At 32.3% G+C, this 22576-nt stretch overlaps 1 protein-coding gene across 1 annotated transcript; it reads right to left on the bottom strand.

Moving 5' to 3' along the window:
• Nucleotides 1-13262: 13262 nt before the first annotated feature.
• LOC135950884 (uncharacterized) lies at nt 13263-13721 on the bottom strand. Its single transcript, XM_065500408.1, has one exon. It carries the CDS (start codon nt 13719-13721, stop codon nt 13263-13265), a length of 459 nt encoding a protein of 152 aa, XP_065356480.1.
• Between the last annotated feature and the right edge of the window lie 8855 nt (nt 13722-22576).

Genomic DNA, 22576 nt, shown 5'->3' with positions numbered 1-22576 from the left:
TGTTATTTTCTTTTGTTTGTATTTCGCCAAATTGTAAAGAATAGAATTACATAAACCCAATACTTATTGCACAGAAGCTGGACCCATTTCAATACTGCCATTGCGCAATAATCTTAATTCAGTTTATTTTGTGGTTAGTATTCTATTGAAAATTTTGTGAAGAAACGAAAAATATCGATTAAAAAAATGAATTTTTTAGCATTTATTCTTCTGAATTCGTTGATATTTGGTATATTTCTTATGGCCACGAAGAATTTTCAGTACTCCAGAATTTCGGAATTCGCTTTAGTTTAGTTTTTATCAATATATGTAGGTTCATGCTTTTTAATAGATGCATGCAAAATACCTAAAGTAAAATTGTTAATAGCTTTAGAACTGCTAGTAGGATTTGATCATTTTTGATCTCATATTAAAGCTAACAAGTAAGAGAGCTGTGCCGAATCTTATATACCCTTCACCGAATTATACTACAAAATACAAATTTTAAATATTTTTAGGTAAACAAAATTTTTTTTCCAATGTTGCTTTTCATTTTTAAGAAAACAATTTTTTCGAATTATTTTAAAATTTTTTGTTTTTAAATTTAAAATTTTTTTTGTTTTAATTTTAAAGTTTTTTTTAAAACTAAAAAAAAAATTTTTTAAAACTTTTGTTTTCCCGATTTTCACCCATTGTAGGTCCAACTTATATACGTCGTTGCAAAGGTCTTTGAAATATCTCTCATTAGATATCCATATTGTCTATATTAATGACTTTGTAATCCAGATATAGGTCAAAAATCGAGGTTGTCCTGGTTTTTCCTCATATCTCAGCCATTTGTGGACCGATTTTGCTGATTTTAAATAGGAAACTTCCCGAAAGCATGTCTGAGATTTGGATCCCGAAGATATCTGGGATCTTCTATAAGGATTCAGAAAATATATCTTTAATTATGAGCCATGTGCAAAAACATATATAAAATTTAGAATGAGACCAGGGGAAGAGGTTCTCGAGATATCTGAAATTTAAGGATATATTTGAAATGTATTTAAATTTTAATGTATGTATATTTCTATGTAAACCAGGGACCGTAACAATTATGACATTTATAATAAAAATCACAACATAATTGTTATTTTCTGAGTTTTATTTTTTTTGTCAGAAATAATTGTTATTTTTGATTTTTATTTTTTTTTGTCAGGAATATTTGTCAGACTTTGATTTTTATTTTTTTTTGTCAGAAATAATTGTTATTTTTTGATTTTTATTTTTTTTGTCAGATATATTTGTCAGACTTTGATTTTTATTTTTATACCCTTCACCACGAGTGGCAAGGGTATATATAAGTTTGTCATTCCGTTTATAATTTCTACATTTTTCATTTGCGACCCAACAAAGTATATATATTCTGGATCGTTATAGATAGCGAAGTCGATATCGCCATGTCCGTCTATTGAAATCAACTGTATGTTGAAATCAACTTTCCGTAGCCCCCAAATAACTTACAAACATAATTGATACGTCAATATATCGGGAATTCTTCCGGCTCGGTTGCCATTTAAAATCGAGAAAATCGGCCCACAAATGGCTGAGATAACGGGACAACCTCGATTTTTGGCCTATTTTTGATCTATATCTGGATAACTAAGTCATTAATATAGGCATTTTTTTTTACCAAAAAATTTTTTTGGTAAAAAAAATTTATGACAAAAGCATTTTTTTGGAAACAAAAAAATTTTTTTGGTAAAAAAAAATTTATGACAAAAAAAATTTGTTGTTAAAAAAAAAATTTATGACAAAAAAAATTTGTTGGTAAAAAAAAAAATTTATGAACAAAAAAATTTTTTGTTAAAAAAAAAATTCGGGTTAAAAAATATTTTTCCCGATTTTGACCCATTGTAGGTCAAAGCCTTATATACATACATCGTTGCAATGGACTTTGAAATATCTATCATTAGATATCCATAATGCCTATATTAATGACTTAGTTATCCAGATATAGATCAAAAATAGGCCAAAAATCGAGGTTGTCCCGTTATCTCAGCCATTTGTGGGCCGATTTTAAATGACAACCGAGCCGGAAGAATTCCCGATATATTGATGTATCAATCATGTTTGTAAGTTATTTGGGGGCTACGGAAAGTTGATTTCAACATACAGCCGAATAGACGGACAGACGGACATGGCGATATCGACTTCGCTATCTATAACGATCCAGAATATATATACTTTGTGGGGTCGCAAATGAAAAATGTAGAAATTACAAACGGAATGACAAACTTATACCCATGCCACTCACAGTGAAGGGTATAAAAATAAAAATCAAAGTCTGACAAATATATCTGACAAAAAAAATAAAAATAAAAAAATAAAAATTATTTCTGACAAAAAAAATAAAAATCAAAGTCTGACAAATATTCCTGACAAAAAAAATAAAACTCAAAGTCCGACAAATATTCCTGACAAAAAAAATAAAAATCAAAAATAACAATTATTTCTGACAAAAAAAATAAAAATCAGAAAATAACAATTATTTCTGACAAAAAAAATAAAAATCAAGAATTTAAAAAGCATGTTATTTTATGAAATTATAGTTGAAAACAATCAAAATGGTATGCTTGACTTGACTCTCCGATATTATCCTGTGATGGCTTTTTTCCTTAGAAATTTCAAGAATAATTATTATTTTCGGTCCCTGATGTAAACACAACTGACAAGAAAGAAGAGCAATGATTAGCAGAATTTTAAAATATTTTCAAATTGCGCCACTATGTTAGAATCTTCTTTCAGTATATGGAATAATCGAGTTTCATATTCTCGCCACTTTCATAATAAAAGATCTGTGCATAATAAGAGTAGAATGCACTTTTTGAACTTCCAAATACAAATTTAGACAAGTATGAAATCATATTCTAACAATTTCATTCTAAAAGCCGATATATGTTGTCCCATTATCAGACCAGAAAGATATGTTCAAACATAATTTAAGTCTAGCTAAGTCATCACGAGAAGTGATATAAAAGCAACTCCTATCCGTCTTCTCATTGCAAGTGGCAAATAGCAACTCATATAGCACTCATATAACCTTCGTAATGTCCATGATATCTTTGAAATAATAGACTTTAATATGGTGAGAAAAATTGTAATATGGAAGCCGGCTCAATACTCACACTATTTAGAAATATATTTGGACGACAGTCCACATTCCCTGAAATTATCATAATTTTATATTTCGCAGGATTGAGATGGAGGAAATTTTCACGAGAACAAGTAAGAACATTATCTAATTCAATGTCTATGTCCCTGTCAAATGGAATCAAGCCAGTTACTAATATCGTCTGACTTACGCAGACTTACAATACCAGAGTATTGAATTCCTAATTTAATGCACCTTTCATACTAGGCAATTTAGTTGCGCAAGTCTCTTGTGTTTTGTAAATGCCAGAGGTAATATCGGGTTAAGGAGAAGAAAATTTTACATGCTGTTTTGTTGTTGGGCAAGAGACTTGCGCAACTAAATTGCCTAGTCTTTGAAACTTTACAAAAAAATACAAAAGCTTGATAGATTGCATAGTGAAACCAAAGTGGTCAATCAATGTTCTAGCTAATAATTCGTGACATAAAGAGTCGAAAGCTTTATGGAAATCTAAAAACACTAAAACACTAACTCAATGTCTATCTAAATTTGCTCGTATAGACTCTATAATATTTAACCTCAAGGTCGATGTGTTAATGCCTTTCCGAAATCGCGATTGAATTGGACTTTAATAATATTTGAAATATCTTTGAGCAGCAAGATAAAATAGTTATTGGACGAAAGTCCTCTACCGGAAATGCATTTTTGGAACCACTCTATCAACTTTCCATTCCAAGGGGAAATATGATCTGGTAATACACAAGTTTATGATAAATGTGAGGTGCGTTACTACTTCCGGAAATATTTAAGATCGTACATATTCAATGATTTCGGGTTCCAATACTCATCACCGAAACGACAGAGAACCCGGCCATGAAATGCCTTATGCATTAATTAATTTGTTTCACGGACTGTAATACATGCCGTCCACAAAAATATGACGAGATAACGAGCACTAGGAACAATCACTGTATCATTTAACAGGATCATTTTCAAAGAAGCATGATCAAATCCGAACCATTGACATTTTGTAGATGCATTTGTTTTTCATTTTAACTAACTCAAAACTGTGAAATGTCAAACTATTTACTGTACAAATTGCGGCAAATTCAATTCTTGTGCGAATTTTGCCACACCTTTCATTCATTTTTAATCCACTTCACTTGAGTTCATATATGTCCAAAATGGCGCTTAATTGAAGTTTAAGAATTAAACTTTTTCATAATTACCAAAGTGAAGCGTATCCCCTTCTGTATCTATCGAAACAAATAGTAGTCGGAGGGGGCAGAGTCTGGACTATAAAGCGGTTAAAGGCAAAACTTCCAACCACTTCGTTATAAATAGTTTTAAACAAATATTGCAATATGTGGCCTAGCATTGTCATGATGGAATATTACGGTTTCATGTCTGGCCGTATATTCCGGGCGTTTTTCGGCCAATGCTCGCCTCAAATAAATCAGTTGCGTTCGGTACAGGTTCCCTGTGATGGTCTAGCTAGATTTCAGCTGCTTATAAAAGATTGGACCTTTTTTGTCCCACCAAAAACTGAGCATTACCTTAGCGATATTTGGAGTTGGGGTAGATTCGGCTGGTTGGCCGAGCTTCACGTACGATCTCTTACTCTTCGGGTTATCGTAACGGATCCATTTTTCATTAATTCGGTGCAAAAATTATTTTTTTTTACAGCGTTCAAACATCATTTCGGACATGCAAAAATCTTCTTTCAAGGTTTCTCAGCTTCAATTCGTATGGTTCCCAATTTTCCTGCTTTTGGATGAATCCTACTGCTCGTAAACGTTTTGAAATTTCTGCTTGAGTAGCTCCCAATGATTTTACAAGCTCTTGTTGTGTTTTACAACAATCTTCATGGAGTAATGCCTCCAATTCTTGGACTTCCTTGTCAAAATCACCACTTTTGAACGGCACAAACTATCTCTCGCACCTTTGGACCTCCGAGTGCCAAATTTCCGAGCAACTTAGGTAATATTTATGATGTATGGGAATGGAGTATGTAACGGGTGCATTTTTATATGTATAGAACTTCCGATAGGGATAACTGTAAAACTAGCTGTCATACTAATGAAGTGTGTTTGACTTATTTTTCAGTATACTTTGACAAATCACCATGCAAAGAAATTTATTTTCAAAATTTACGCTCTGTTTGCCAAACTATTGACTTTCATCGTCAAATCATATTCAGCGATGAGGCTAATTTCTGGCTTAACGGGTATGTAAACAAGCTAAATTGTTGTTTTGAAGTGGCCACAATCCGCACAAGCCTCTTGAGACTCCATTACATCCCGAAAAATCACTGTTTGCTGCTCTGTTCGCCAAATTTATAGAAAGTTTTATCGTCAAATCATCTTCAGCGATGAGCCTCATTGCTGCCTTAAAGGGTGTGTAAACTATCAACATTTTCGTTTTGGAGAGGCCACAATCATCATGAGACTCTAGAGACACCATTACATTCCGAAGAAATCACTGTTTGCTGCGGTTTACATTTACATTCCGCAGGCTTCATCGGCTCATTTTTCTTTAAATCCGAAACCAGAGCTAACATTATCTTGAATGGCGAACGCTACAGGCAAATGATTCGTGTTTTTTATTACTCATGTCATTGTATTTGGAGGAGAAATAATTCCAACAAGAGGGAGCAAAATTGGACCGACAGGAGATGGCGATAATAAGGCGCAGTAACGGAGGCCATATACCAGAAATTATTTTTAAACATTAAATGACATGAAATTTGTGAGTCAATAAAGTCAACATTTAGCCAAAAAATCTATGCCTCTATTTGTTGAAAAAATCTCTAGTATCACTACAGTTAATAGCCTAACTGAATTGAATTCCCTAATTGATCATATAACGATCACCTTTTTCAAATATTTCTAGATTTCTACCACCCACAGAGATTTTGTACAACTTGTAGCAGCAAACCAAGTATCTCACAGTTGAAGTCTGCTTTAAAAGCCGACCTTGTAAAAGTGCTTGTGTGTAAACTGAAAATCTTGTTTTATAATCTATTGATTATAAAAGATGTTCCCAAAGAATTGGGATTTCTAAATCCGTGTGTAAGCGTGCAAATTACTTTTAGAACATTATGTGTCTTAAAAGAATAACAAATCCGTTTTCAATACTAATTAATAGTTGTAAATTCCATATAAACATAGAGCAACTGAAAAAAGATTAAAAGAATTAGGAAAAATAGCTGCTAAACAAACTAAAAATAATATCCGGTTTAAGAACTAAAGCAAGTAGAAGCCATAAATGATAATTAACGGGGAGGAAACCTACAACAGCTTTCAACGATAGCTCTGGGCCAACATTCTGCACAGGATTACAGGGAAAAACTGAAACGTGTTAACAAAAGAGAGATTTACGGCAATTATAAAAGGCGCATAGACCACAGGAAAACGATACACCCACATAAAGGACAAAAGCAGACAAACGGCATTAAAATTAGAAAGAAACTCAACAGGACTAAAAACTAACAATTTCAGATTACCTGCAAGTGATAAGTGTTAGAATATTTTGCTACGCTAATTATTTTATGGCTACTGGTAAATACCAAGAATACGAAACATATGTCCTTTAAAACAACCTAAAAAGGCCACAGGTACAGTAACCTAAACAAAGTCATAATACCTTTTCTTTCAATGGGACTAAGCCGAGTAGATTTGTAAAGATATTTAGTACCTGGAAAAAAGGAAAAAACGTCTCTAAGAGATTATATAATAGCAATGATCTTGTGCATGACTCACTCGAAACATTTTAAGTATAAAAACAAGGACATTTTCTTAAAACACATCATTACAAACTAAAACGTCAAGGTGATAACAACTGTGCTGTAAAAAATCTAAAGAAAAAATACATACAATTTTGTGAAAGTTACTTGAAAATAATCTCGAAGAAAAACTATAAATAAACATGTATTCCAACATTCAACAAAATTTCATTGCCGAAACCCAGGAATACTATCAACAAAACTACAACCAACAAAAACGCCTAAGAGAAGAGGAGCAAGAAAACCAAGACAACATTACCAACATGCTGAAAAGAAGACAACCCAAGACCCTGTTCAGGCCCTGGGGTGAAGAGGAAACTAAAACAAATACTAGCCCTGAAGTAGCAAACCGCAAAAAGGCGCCTACTCCTCCCTCTCCTCAGGCCTATCAACCTCAATTACCATTAAACGCTGCTCCAGCTCCCTATCAACTAACACCCTACCAAATGGCCGTGCAACAGCAGCAACGCCATGCCGCTTTGGCTCTACAACAAGCCATGTACCAGCGTCAAATGTTAATGGCCCAAGCCTGGACCCAACATCGTCAGCAACAATATCATCACCAAATGATGCTGCACCATCAACAGCAACAAATGCGTCAACAGCAAATGTTCGTATTTGGCCAACAACAAGGACCTAAATAGATTTGAAAATCTATTTTAAAATTTAGTTTTAAAAGACAAGTATTTCAAATATGCATCGCTGTGATATTTATGTAGTTAAGTTGTGATATTTATTACAATTATTATTTAATAATATGAAATTAATAAATTTATTTAAACAAAAAAAAAACAATTTGAAATTCTTATTTACAATACGAAAATGGTAAAAAATTAACAAGATATCGAATGAAAAATTAGTCAAAAATATTTGTTTGAAAAATACTCAGTTTTTTCAATTCTTTCCAATAGTTTTCATAAAAATTTATTCGAATCATTTTTCTCTTCGACGGAATTGTTAATGTTTAATTAAAGTTTTGTTTATTTACAGAGGTTTTTTAAATTAGTTTTTAATTTAAATTAAAATATAATTCATAACAAAATTAAAAATTTATTAGAAATCTATATATCTGTGAAGTTTGGACAAAACATTTTAAGTCGAGATAAGAAAATATATTAGTTTTTTTATAATATTTTCTTAGGAATATTAGTTTCTGAGATATCATAAAAAAACAAATCAACTTATTTGGAGTTGTTTTGAAAAAAACAACTTAATTCGCAAAACTTGTGAATTTATCGATTTATCGAATTTATTATCTATCCATTGTATAATTCTTTGAGACATATAATAAAGTATTCAATGACAAATAATAAAATATTGATCGATAAATTCAAGGCGTATTAACAAGGTGAGTGCATAAAATCAGCTGTTTCTTAATTCGCTGCGGTTTTATGTACACTATATGTCAAACTTTGTTTATGTTTACATTTGTTATTGTAAATAACATAGTAATATTTTTATTCGCCTTGATTTTGACATTTACCGTACTTTTTAACAAAAACAAATTGCCTGTTGTTTTTGGATTGTTGTATTTGTTGCCGGGACGCACTCACCTTGTTAATACGCCTTGGATAAATTCAACAGTTCTCCTGAAAAATTTGAAAATTTCACTTAAGTTGTTTTGTCAAAAGTTCACAGATATATAAAAGAGTAACGTGGCTGACTGATTCATCATCGCACAGCCCAAACGACTGAAGCTAGAATCATGAAATTTTAACTTCCCAAAACCTTTCCACTAAGAAGGGATTTTTAGGGGGTAAAAAACGGGTAAATTCGGTAACCTTATATCTTCAATACTAATAAAGATACAAACAAACTTAAATTACATATTACTCCATTTAAAGAATATACTGACGGTGTTTCGTACTTTTTCGAAATTCGAACCTTTTAGGGAAGAAAACGGGTAAAAACTGTATTTTGGTACTTTTTTGGCACCCCTATGTATCTTTTAAACAAATAAACATAGAAACAAAATTTAAATCGTATTCTTTACTTATCAAAAAACACAAAAATATAAGTTTGTTACTTTTTGGAAATTCTTATGGGATAAAAATTATGTTTAATTTTGGTACTTTTTCATAAAATATTTGAATAAAATTTTACCATCGCAATGGGGATAAAAAAAGTACCAAAAAGGGGATAAAATCGGGAAAATTAACTCGATTCATACTTGGAACTCGAGTGCCAAGGTTTATATTGGGCCAAATCCGGGTAAACAGTTTGGTACTTCTTTTAAAACATATTTTTTCTTGGGTACATTAACACAGATTTCAATCGTTTGAGACATGTCTGTCGCATAAACAATTTTGGCAAAATGGAGTATTTTTAAATTTCAAGCTTTAGGGGTGTTCAAGGAGGAAAAGGGAAATTGGTACTTTTCTCCTAATGGTACTTTTTTAATATTTTAAATTATTTCACTTATCGACATTAAAGTTAGCTGATATGCATCTGAGTGAAGTTAGTGTTAGGAATAGGGGATAATATTTAGGTACCAAAATGTGAGAACTGAACTATAGGTACTTTTTTGTTCTTATAATGGTACTTTTTTGAAATTTCTATAACAATACACTTAGAAATATAAAATTAAGTGAGTGAGAATTCTGGGGGTACTTTGGTACTTTTTCTTTATTCGAATGGTACTTTTTGTAATTTCTTCACCAATGAACCTAGAAACATGAAATAAATGTTATATGGACCCGAGTGAGTGGGAAACTACAAGTGGGTGCTTTTTGGTACTTTTTCTATATTCTAATGGTACTTTTTAGAGTTTCCAAAAAACGGAAGAATTTCAAAACCGCGGTTTCAGGTTTAAAAAATTAAAAACCGATCGGTTTTGTGATAATTTATTAAATATTAAGTGTTAAAGAAACAATATTAGTTAATAATATAGGAAATGCTATATAAATTTAATATTCATACTTGACGGGTTATGGTGTAGTGAATGCGAATTCAAAATCAATGGTATTATTTCTTTATTACAATGGTACTTTTTGAATATTTATAATAACAAACCTAAAAATTTAAAATTAGGCATACATGATTCTGAATGAATTTGAAAGGTAATTTTAGTGATAAGTTTCTTTTGCATTTTCTATAATAATGGACCCAGAAATATGAAATTAGGCCTTTACAATTAGATTCACAAAGGGCGACTTAATAGTACTATTTCTTTCTTCTAATTGGGGTGGCGAAGCGCACCGGGTCAGCTAGTAGTTTTACAAATTTTTTCCACAAATTACTCATGTTTTCATTTCATTTATCTAGTTTTTATTTACTGTTTCCTTTTATTCACAATGTTATTGTGAATAATCGCGATTTTTTTTGGTTTGTTTACTTAAGTACTTTCATTTAATCAACTATGGCAATATTGTTATGAGTAAGAGTATGAGAGAACGTAAGAAAAGAGAAGAAAACGTAAACACCAGGGATGGAAATGTTGATACTATTGTACTTTTTAATACTATTTAATAACCGATTATTACATATATGGGCAATTTCATAAGTCTGTCAACCACAACTGAAAAAGCAAAAACCCTTTTCAAGATGATTTGAATAGCATAAAACACTACAATTTTATGAAAAGGTAGAGAGCTATTACAACAATTTAGGATCAAAAATAATAGTTTAAACTGAATATCTTTGATTATTTAATTAGTTATATAATTTTACTCTGATTGTTTTTTAGCTATTATCACCTTTGTTTTTTAGTTTTTGTATGATTTAAAAATAAGAGATTTTTCAAATTTTTAGCTTTAATTTTGAAACGTTTGTACAATATAAATTTATTCAAAGTATTGGCTATTGTTAGCTATGACCTTTTCTCATCATTCTGGCAACATATGGATTCCGACCCAAAAGTGCTGTTCATCTTTTGAGGCCAAGAACGAATCCAAAGTGAATCCTATCATCGATCGGACGGTCACGGTTTAGGATACAACCACTTCATATTTCAAATACTTTTTAACATGTAGCCGAGCGTTGCACAGTGGGGGAACTAAAAAAGAAGTGGAAATAAATCATGTACCTTCTAAAAGATAGCCTACCACTAATCTCATTAATGGCTTCAAAATACATAACTAGCAGTAATTACCTTCATCTTGTAGTATTCTCAGACGTTTGGTAATGCAGTAGTCGGTTATGCAGTGCAAAAAATAAGTATATTACAAAAAGGAAAGATTCTGTAAAAACTGGTGTCTTCAACTCACCTTATTTATTCAAAAATTAAGCCGGTGATCCTGACCTCACGATGATTGATCCGGGTGAGATGTGGTTTCAACCGGATGGCGCTACGTGACATACGGCGACCTTAAATATTAATTTATTGATATCAACATTTGGCGATAACTTGATTTCGACAAATGGACCTGTCAATTGACCTCCAAGGTCGTGCGATTTGATAGCAAAATTTTATTCCTGACATACGGCCAGCTCAAAATTATTTTCAAATTGATCTGTCGAATAAAAAATTAGTTTGATTTTTATATAGATTCAAAGTTCATATTTTTTAATAGTTTAGTGCAAAATACCTAAAAGAAAACTTTTCTATAGAAAACTGTTTTACAAAGTCACTTTTCTATAGAAAACAAAGACAGTGCCTTACAAAGACATTTTTTTTTGGAAATTTTTTTGCAAAGATACTCTTCTACAAAAAACTGTCTTGCGAAGATACTCTTCTATAGAAAACTGTCTTACAATGATACTTTTCAATAGCAAACTGTTCTAGTTCAATTATAGTTAAGCTCTAGTTCAGTTCTAGTTCAGTTCTAGTTCAGTTCTAGTTCAGTTCTAGTTCAGTTCTAGTTCAGTTCTAGTTCAGTTCTAGTTCAGTTCTAGTTCAGTTCTAGTTCAGTTCTAGTTCAGTTCTAGTTCAGTTCTAGTTCAGTTCTAGTTCAGTTCTAGTTCAGTTCTAGTTCAGTTCTAGTTCAGTTCTAGTTCAGTTCTAGTTCAGTTCTAGTTCAGTTCTAGTTCAGTTCTAGTTCAGTTCTAGTTCAGTTCTAGTTCAGTTCTAGTTCAGTTCTAGTTCAGTTCTAGTTCAGTTCTAGTTCAGTTCTAGTTCAGTTCTAGTTCAGTTCTAGTTCAGTTCTAGTTCAGTTCTAGTTCAGTTCTAGTTCAGTTCTAGTTCAGTTCTAGTTCAGTTCTAGTTCAGTTCTAGTTCAGTTCTAGTTCAGTTCTAGTTCAGTTCTAGTTCAGTTCTAGTTCAGTTCTAGTTCAGTTCTAGTTCAGTTCTAGTTCAGTTCTAGTTCAGTTCTAGTTCAGTTCTAGTTCAGTTCTAGTTCAGTTCTAGTTCAGTTCTAGTTCAGTTCTAGTTCAGTTCTAGTTCAGTTCTAGTTCAGTTCTAGTTCAGTTCTAGTTCAGTTCTAGTTCAGTTCTAGTTCAGTTCTAGTTCAGTTCTAGTTCAGTTCTAGTTCAGTTCTAGTTCAGTTCTAGTTCAGTTCTAGTTCAGTTCTAGTTCAGTTCTAGTTCAGTTCTAGTTCAGTTCTAGTTCAGTTCTAGTTCAGTTCTAGTTCAGTTCTAGTTCAGTTCTAGTTCAGTTCTAGTTCAGTTCTAGTTCAGTTCTAGTTCAGTTCTAGTTCAGTTCTAGTTCAGTTCTAGTTCAGTTCTAGTTCAGTTCTAGTTCAGTTCTAGTTCAGTTCTAGTTCAGTTCTAGTTCAGTTCTAGTTCAGTTCTAGTTCTAGTTCAGTTCTAGTTCAGTTCTAGTTCAGTTCTAGTTCAGTTCTAGTTCAGTTCTAGTTCTAGTTCAGTTCTAGTTCAGTTCTAGTTCAGTTCTAGTTCAGTTCTAGTTCAGTTCTATTTCACCCAAACCCGCTGGCCCGCAACATATTAGATAACCGTGGCCACACTCGATTAAGAAGGAGGGACACAGCAGACCTAATTTAGAAGGAAGAATGCCAATTTAACCAAAACAACCATGAACACAAAATTTTTTCGTCCGGCACTGGCTGGACTAAGTAAATAATAATATTAGATATAAGATTTGAACCACTTATTGTTAGTTCATTAAATAATGAAGATACAATAAATAAATGATGATAAAAAAAAAGTTCAGTTCTAGTTCTTGGCAAGACACTTTTTTTTTGTAAAACTGTCTGATATTTTTAATGCTAATGTTTAGAAAATAGTGAAAGAAATCAGACAAAAAATGTTTTTGTTTAATATTCAGATCATATATATTTTTAAAATAATTTAATCAAAACTAGCGGACTTAAAAACTAAATAATAAAATAAATTCTATAAAAAACTAAAATAGAACACAACCAATGCCGTATAAAATAAATGTTTCTTCTCAAAGAACATATCACTAGACTCGTTTCAATTCAATAGATAAGTCATCCTTGTATCGCCAACAATAAATACTTCCTTATTTTAGCAGTTATTATAGAAAGCTGGATTATTGATGGCATTGGGATGTACAGAGGGCCAACCATTGCCATTCTCATAGAATTGCATGACATGTTTCATGTAGAGAGCGGCACGTTGTCTTTGCAGTTTGAGAGCGTATTGTTCCTGAGACTGTTGAGCGGATTGTTGCAGGGCATACAAATGCATGTAGTGATCTAGTTGAGCTTGATCGGGAACTTGAGATTGTGTTGAGGAAGTCTTGTTGGTTGTCGTCTTATTATCCAAATCGTAGGGTCTGAAGAGTGTGGCCTTTGAGGTGTTGTGGTTGAAGGCAGGAGTTTGTTCCTGTTGCTGCATGATCTCTTCGTCCTGGCTGTTTCTGCGCAACAAACGCATGCCCAGCTTTTTGTGTGAGTAACCACAGTTGAATTTCTTGTGAGTATATTGTAGAGTTTCCATTTCTTGATTTTGTGAAGGAGCCATTTTTTGCTAGTTTAAAATTTAAGTTTGAATTGGATTGGAATGAGGTGTTTACTGTTTGATGTTTGGTGATTGAATGATGATAGTTCCGTTATATGCTGGTCCTTTTATAGTGGCTGCGTTCACCAGGTAAGTCTGTTCGTCTGTCTGTCAGTCTGTCTCCTTTAATCATGGATCAATTTTCATATGTCGCTCATGTGTTAAGAAAATCCTTACATTATCATTAACTTAAGGTCATTTGTTCTTGTTTTCAAGCCGTTTTATGAAACTAAGTAAGATAAAATCTAAATACACCTTTTTTGTCTAAACAAAAGAAAATTTATGTAAAAATCCTTTTGTTTATGACTAGACTAATCCTGGAACGGTTTAACTGTGTTCGTCATACAAATACTACATGCTATTTATTATCTAACTGTTTTCTCTGCTGCTACCTAAACATCCTGACTCACACATTTCAATAACCTTTTGTTCTGCCGTCTCCCTTATTAATTTGTCCTGTGTAGTCCCCTGCCTATTCCCTTACCTGTGTACGTCATGCTCTTTTGTTCTCTCTTTCTCTCCCCTGCGCTGTTTTGCCGGCATCTAATCAATTTTGCACACTTTTGATCGCTAGTTGTCGGATCTTGTTTTCTTAAGATCATGTTTCGTTTTCTTTATTATTAAATTGTTGTTGTTTTCTTTTGCTTACGATCAATTTAAAATGTACAACGTTATCCTTACCGCAATGTATTTGTAAGTAATTAGCAACATGCTGCAGATCAGCTTGTAGCAATATTTTCGCTTTCTCGAACACATTTCTTTTTGTTAAATACAAGTCTCTAAAGTATTTTATTACTCGGCCGTGGTCCTTGAAGTTTAATTAGTGTGTTTCGGCAAATTTGTTACGCTCTATGGTGAATTAGCAGTTCATTGGGTTTTTCCAGCAGGCAAAAAGTAGAAAATTAAGTGGTTTTGAAAACAAAATATTAGTTTGTTAGTATGCCAGGGGTTATTTTAATTGTTATGGAAATTTTTTAAAGTCGTTAAGATAAATAAATCTTTAAGGGGTCTATTGTCTAAGGGATTTAATAAAACATTATTTGAAATGTCTTAATTAAAGTTGAGAAATGCAAAAATATGTTTATTTAAAATAAATTAACGAAAAACAAAGTGAATAGAACTCAAAGTCGATAAATTGTCTTACAAAAACAATTTCCTATAGAAGACTGAACTAGAACTGAACTAGAACTGAACTAGAACTGAACTAGAACTGAACTAGAACTGAACTAGAACTGAACTAGAACTGAACTAGAACTGAACTAGAACTGAACTAGAACTGAACTAGAACTGAACTAGAACTGAACTAGAACTGAACTAGAACTGAACTAGAACTGAACTAGAACTGAACTAGAACTGAACTAGAACTGAACTAGAACTGAACTAGAACTGAACTAGAACTGAACTAGAACTGAACTAGAACTGAACTAGAACTGAACTAGAACTGAACTAGAACTGAACTAGAACTGAACTAGAACTGAACTAGAACTGAACTAGAACTGAACTAGAACTGAACTAGAACTGAACTAGAACTGAACTAGAACTGAACTAGAACTGAACTAGAACTGAACTAGAACTGAACTAGAACTGAACTAGAACTGAACTAGAACTGAACTAGAACTGAACTAGAACTGAACTAGAACTGAACTAGAACTGAACTAGAACTGAACTAGAACTGAACTAGAACTGAACTAGAACTGAACTAGAACTGAACTAGAACTGAACTAGAACTGAACTAGAACTGAACTAGAACTGAACTAGAACTGAACTAGAACTGAACTAGAACTGAACTAGAACTGAACTAGAACTGAACTAGAACTGAACTAGAACTGAACTAGAACTGAACTAGAACTGAACTAGAACTGAACTAGAACTGAACTAGAACTGAACTAGAACTGAACTAGAACTGAACTAGAACTGAACTAGAACTGAACTAGAACTGAACTAGAACTGAACTAGAACTGAACTAGAACTGAACTAGAACTGAACTAGAACTGAACTAGAACTGAACTAGAACTGAACTAGAATTGAACTAGAACTGAACTAGAACTGAACTAGAACTGAACTAGAACTGAACTAGAACTGAACTAGAACTGAACTAGAACTGAACTAGAACTGAACTAGAACTGAACTAGAACTGAACTAGAACTGAACTAGAACTGAACTAGAACTGAACTAGAACTGAACTAGAACTGAACTAGAACTGAACTAGAACTGAACTAGAACTGAACTAGAACTGAACTAGAACTGAACTAGAACTGAACTAGAACTGAACTAGAACTGAACTTGAACTAGAACTGAACTTGAACTAGAACTGAACTTGAAATAGAACTGAACTTGAACTAGAACTGAACTAGAACTGAACTAGAACTGAACTAGAACTGAACTAGAACTGAACTAGAACTGAACTAGAACTGAACTAGAACTGAACTAGAACTGAACTAGAACTGAACTAGAACTGAACTAGAACTGAACTAGAACTGAACTAGAACTGAACTAGAACTGAACTAGAACTGAACTAGAACTGAACTAGAACTGAACTAGAACTGAACTAGAACTGAACTAGAACTGAACTAGAACTGAACTAGAACTGAACTAGAACTGAACTAGAACTGAACTAGAACTGAACTAGAACTGAACTAGAACTGAACTAGAACTGAACTAGAACTGAACTAGAACTGAACTAGAACTGAACTAGAACTGAACTAGAACTGAACTAGAACTGAACTAGAACTGAACTAGAACTGAACTAGAACTGAACTAGAACTGAACTAGAACTGAACTAGAACTGAACTAGAACTGAACTAGAACTGAACTAGAACTGAACTAGAACTGAACTAGAACTGAACTAGAACTGAACTAGAACTGAACTAGAACTGAACTAGAACTGAACTAGAACTGAACTAGAACTGAACTAGAACTGAACTAGAACTGAACTAGAACTGAACTAGAACTGAACTAGAACTGAACTAGAACTGAACTAGAACTGAACTAGAACTGAACTAGAACTGAACTAGAACTGAACTAGAACTGAACTAGAACTGAACTAGAACTGAACTAGAACTGAACTAGAACTGAACTAGAACTGAACTAGAACTGAACTAGAACTGAACTAGAACTGAACTAGAACTGAACTAGAACTGAACTAGAACTGAACTAGAACTGAACTAGAACTGAACTAGAACTGAACTAGAACTGAACTAGAACCTAAACTAGAACTGAACTAGAACCTAAACTAGAACCTTAACTACTTTACGTTTCTATAGAAAAATTACTTACAAGTTGACAGACAACTGCTGTTATAAAAACATATTATTATATTGCAATAAATTCTACTATTATTTTATAACATGTATATTAAAACTAATTTACTTTTATTTATTTTAAGCATCAGCTACATACGGAATTTTTCCGGCTTAAAATTTTACCTGAAATATACCTTTTTCTTCAACTTGAAGAAATTTAACAAATTCTTTTTATGGCTCCGCTTAATCCAGCACAACATGAAAAGCAATAAAATTCATATTTTAATCTATCAGTTAGAAGAGTACTAAAATTTAAAGGACAAAAGAACACAAGTATGAACTACAGCGGATTAGTGAAAATTTCATATAGTTTGTGATATCATAAAATGAAAAGGTCACTATTTAAGCTGACAATAAAGTTGTTTAAATTTTAACTACAATAAATTACACATTTCAGGAAAACATGTACTATAAATTTATTTTATTGATTACACTGATGAACATATATTTCCTATAGATAGATATCAGAAAATATTATGATAAGATCACATTGTTCAAATAATTGACTAAATTTCATTATCATTGAGCTTAAATTACAAGAAAATATGTATGTTGATATAATATTTAGTTTTCAAAATAATAAAAAAAGTCTATAAAATTTATTGTTCTGTAGTATTTACAAAGTTATTAACGATTTAAGATATTTTAGTTTTTTTATACTAAAAATCGATTTTTGATATAAAATATGAGTGATCAAAGATCGAGCTTATTTTCCATAAATTTCCAGTATTTACAAAGTTATTAACGATTTAAGATATTTGAGTTTTTTATACTAAAAATCGATTTTTGATATAAAATATGAGGGATCACAGATTGAGCTTATTTTCCTTAAAATCGCAGTATTTTAAAAGTTATTAGCGATTTAAGATATTTGAGTTTTTTTATACTAAAAATCGATTTTTGATATAAAATATGGGTGATCACAGATTGAGCTTATTTTCCTTAAAATCGCAGTATTTACAAAGTTATTAACGATTTAAGATATTTGAGTTTTTTATACTAAAAATTGATTTTTGTCAGTTGCTCTTGCTCGAGTCATATACTAACTTCAACTAAGACTCTTTCTTTAGTCATATTTTAGCTTTAGTTAAGGCTCTTTCTATATTCAATTTTATTTTACAGACAGATTCTAGCTTCTTGAGTCATATATTAGCACGAATTTTTGCTTCAATTCAGGATTTAATTAGATTTTACCTTCATTTGCTGCTCTTTTGGAACTCATATTTTAGCTTCAATTATTTATCTTTTTAAATGCATATATTAGCTCTAGTTGCCGTTCTTTTAATATGGTCAGATTTTAGCTTTAATTGATGATATTTCTTTAATCATACATTTGCTTCAATGAAGGTCTTTCATTAGATACATTTAGCTTCAATTGAGTTTCATTCTGTAGTCTTGTTTTAGCTACAATTGACATTTTTTCAATCATATTTTGGTTTTAATAGAGGCGTCATATTTTGGCTTCAATTAAGGCTTTTACTGTAAAGAATTCTTCAAACGTTTCCTTGGTTATTAAAAAGCGTGGCGAGCAATATATCAAACTGAGATCGGCAGTTGCTCTATACTCCCATTTAATCTTTAATCTTCTAAGCTACAATCGTTGATCTTTCTATACTCCGATTTAGCTTCTATTGTTTCTGCTTCCAAATTCACATTTAAGCTTCAATTGCTGTTGTTTTTATAGTCAGATTGTAGGTTTAATTGAGGCTCTTTCTTTAGTCTCAATGGAGTTTCATTATGAAGTCTTGTTTTAGCTTTTATTTTAAAACATTTGTACAATATAAATTTATTTAAAGAATTGGCCATTGATAGCTATGACATTTTCCCATCTTTCTGGCAACATATGGATTCCGAGCCAAAAACACTTCTCGTCTTTTGAGGACAAGAACGAATCAAGCCAATTTCGGATACTTTGTTCTGAAGTGCAGCGTATCCTAGAGAGAGTGGGTGAGGCAAATTATTCGAACCACTTATTTTTATATCGTTATTAACAGGTTATCGTAATGAATCCATTTTTCAATGCAAAAATTATTATCTTTTATAGCGTTCAAGCAGCATTTCGCACATGCAATATCGTATTTCAGGGTCTCTCGGCTTCAATTCGTATCGTATCCAATTTCCATGCTTTCGGATGAATCCTGTTGCTCGCAAACGTCTTGAAATCCCAATGATTTAGGAGGCTATTGTTGAGTTTGTAAACAATCTTCATGGTCTTCAAACTTGATTGGCTGGGCTGGGAGATCCTTGTCTTCCATGTCAAAATCAACACTTCTGAACCGCCCAAACCATCTTATAAATTGCAGAAAGTTCCAGATCGCAATGCGTTAATGAACTTAGAAGCAAAAGAAAAAGCAAAAAATTGAGGTAAAATTTTATAAAAAAAAATACACCTGTTGAGTGATGGATGATGAAACTTATGTTCTGGCCGACTTTTCACAACTTCCAGGTCCAGATTTTTATGTGGCTGATCGACGAGGTATATTCATGAACATACCGGACAAAAAAAAACAAACAAAATTCCCCAAGAAGTTTCTATTACGGAGAATATACAAAAACGGCCTTCATATTTCTGGCCCAATTTGGCATCATGCCACTATGGAAAAAATGCTTTTGAGTGGTATTCAAACAATAATGTCAATTGTGTACTACGGGAGGCAAATCCACCCAACCAGAATTTCGGCCTGTGAAAACGTATTGGTATCTTGTAAAAAAGAATTAAAGAACACAGGAAAGGTATCCCAGGATATGTCAGATTTTAAGCGTAAGTGGGCAACCTCATCCAAAAAATGTAACGGTTTGATGAATTGGTACAATATTTGAATTATTTGGCTTTCCTTTATTCTAATACTAGCTGACCCGGTGCGCTTCGCCACCCCAATTAGAAGAAAGAAATAGTACTATTAAGTCTCCCGCTCACTCGGGTCCATATAATCTTTATTTCATGTTTCTAAATTCATTGGTGAAGAAATTACTAAAAGTACCATTCGAATAAAGAAATAGTACCAATAAGTCTACCACTAGAATCCTAACTCACTTAGGACCATATATGCTTAATTTCATGTTTCTAAGTCCATTGTTATAGAAATTTCAAAAAAGTACCATTAGAATATAAAAAAAGTACCAGAAAGTCCACACTTGTGGTTTCCCACCCACTCGGTTCCATATAAGCTTTATTTCAGGTTTCTAGGTTCATTGGTGAAGAAATTACAAAAAGTACCATTAGAATAAATAAAAAGTACCAAAAAGTCTCCCCCTAGAATTCTCACTCACTTAGTACCATGTATGCTTAATTTCATGTTTCTAAGTCCATTGTAATATAAAATTCAAAAAGTACCATTAGAAGAATGAAAAAGTACCTATAGTTCAGTTCTCACATTTTGGTACCTAAATATTATCCCCTATTCCTAACACTAACTTCACTCAGATGCATATCAGCTAACTTTAATGTCGATAAGTGAAATAATTTAAAATATTAAAAAAGTACAATTAGGAGAAAAGTACCAATTTCCCTTTTCCTCTTTGAACACCCCTAAAGTTTGAAATTTAAAAATACTCCATTTTGCCAAAATTGTTTATGCTACAGACTATGTCTCAAACGATTGAAATCTGTGTTAATGTACCCAAGAAAAAATATGGTTTAAAAGAAGTTCCAAGTATGAATCGAGTTAATTTCCCCGATTTTATCCCCTTTTTGGTACCTTTTGTATCCCCATTGCGGTGGTAAAATTTTATTCAAATAAATTTCTGTATCGTGGTGGGAGCTCATAATAAAATATTCGTATATCTATGTCAAATTATAGAAAAACATATTTTATGAAAAAGTACCAAAAATAAACACAATTTTTATCCCTTAAGGGTTCGAATTTCCAAAAAGTACCAAACTTATATTTTTCATTTTTTATAAGTAAAGAATACGATTTAAAGTTTGATTCTATGTTTATTGGTTTAAAAGACACATAGGGTGCCAAAAAAGTACCAAAATACAGTTTTTACCCGTTTTCTCCCCTAAAAGTTTCGAATTTCGAAAAAGTACGAAACACCTGTCAGCTTATTTTTTGGAATGGAGTAACATGCAATTTTAAGTTTTTTTGCATCTTTATTAGTTTTTAAGATATAAGGTTACCGAATTTACCCGTTTTTACCCTTTTTACCCCCTAAACGTTCGAATTTCCTTCTTATCGGATCGTTTTGGGGAGGGAGGAACCCACAGTTAAAATTTCATGATTCTAGCTTCAGTCGCTTGGGCTGTGGGATGATGAATCAGTCAGTCAGTCAGTAACGTTACTCTTTTATATATATATAGATGAGCTTCAATCATAGGTGTTTCTATACTTCAATTTGTGCTTTAATCCAAATCCTCCAAATGAAAATACAATCGTAGGTGTTTCTGTACTCCAACTTGAGCTTGAATCGCAAGCCTTTCTATACTCTAATTTGAGCTTCATTCGTAGGTCTTTCTATACTCCAAATCTGAACTTCAACCAATTTCTATTCTCCAAATCGAGATTCAATAGGTCTTTGTAAACTCCAATTTGTGACTCAATCGTAGGAATTTCTATACTCCAATTTGATTAGCCATCGTCGGTCATTCTACACTAATTTTAAATTCAATGGATGGTTTATCTATACTCCAATTTCCGGATCAATCGTAGGTCTTTCTATACTCCAATTAGAGCAGCCATCGTTGGTCATTATATAATCCAATTTGAGATTCAATCGAACGTCTCTTTATACTCCAATTTGAAATGTAATCGAAGGCCATTCTATACTCCAATTTTAAATTCAATAGTAGATCTTTGTATATTCCAATTTGAGATTCAATTTCATGCTCATTCGTAGGTCTCTCTATCCTCCAAATTGAGCTTCAATCGTAGGGCTTTCTATACTCTAGTTTGAGCTTTAATCGTAGTACTTTCAGTACTCCAAATTGAGCTTCAATCGTAGGCCTTCTTTATTATAATTTGAGCTTCAATCATAGGTATTTCTTTACTCCAATTTGAGGTTTAGCCGTAGGTCTTTCTATACTCCAATTTGAGATTCAATCGTAGGTGTTTCTGTATTCCAATTTGAGCTTCAACCGTAGGTGTTTCTATACTCCAATTTCAGACTCAATTGTAGGTCTTTCTATACTTCAATTTGAGCAGCCATCATTGGTCATTATATACTCCAATTTGAGCTTCAATCGTAGGTATTTCTGTACTCCAATCGTATGTTATTCTATACTCCAATTTCAGCCTCAATCTAAGGATTTTTTATCCTCCAAGTGGAGCTTCAATCGTAGGTGTTTCTATACTCCAATTTGAATTTCGTTATGTAGACTCGTTTTAGCTACAATTCAGTTTGTTAGTCATTAGCAATAGCTTTAACCATTTGCAGTGATCCCGATTGAAACCATTTCTTAGAAACTCCTTTCAATCTCTTTACAAACTAATTCTCAATTTCCATCTATCTTTTATTTTATAAAAATCAAGGCTATAAAACAATTTAACTCAAACTCTTATTTATTTCCTGTTTGCA

This window comes from Calliphora vicina, chromosome 2 (assembly GCF_958450345.1).
Source record: "Calliphora vicina chromosome 2, idCalVici1.1, whole genome shotgun sequence".
In the NCBI taxonomy this organism is placed as follows: domain Eukaryota; kingdom Metazoa; phylum Arthropoda; class Insecta; order Diptera; family Calliphoridae; genus Calliphora; species Calliphora vicina.
The sequence above is the reverse complement of the archived record's forward strand: the minus strand, read 5'-3'. Positions and strand labels throughout refer to the sequence as shown.

Bases quoted from the DNA above. Each gene is read 5' to 3' on its own strand.
- LOC135950884 (XM_065500408.1), bottom strand. From the start codon at position 13,721: ATGGCTCCTTCACAAAATCAAGAAATGGAAACTCTACAATATACTCAC.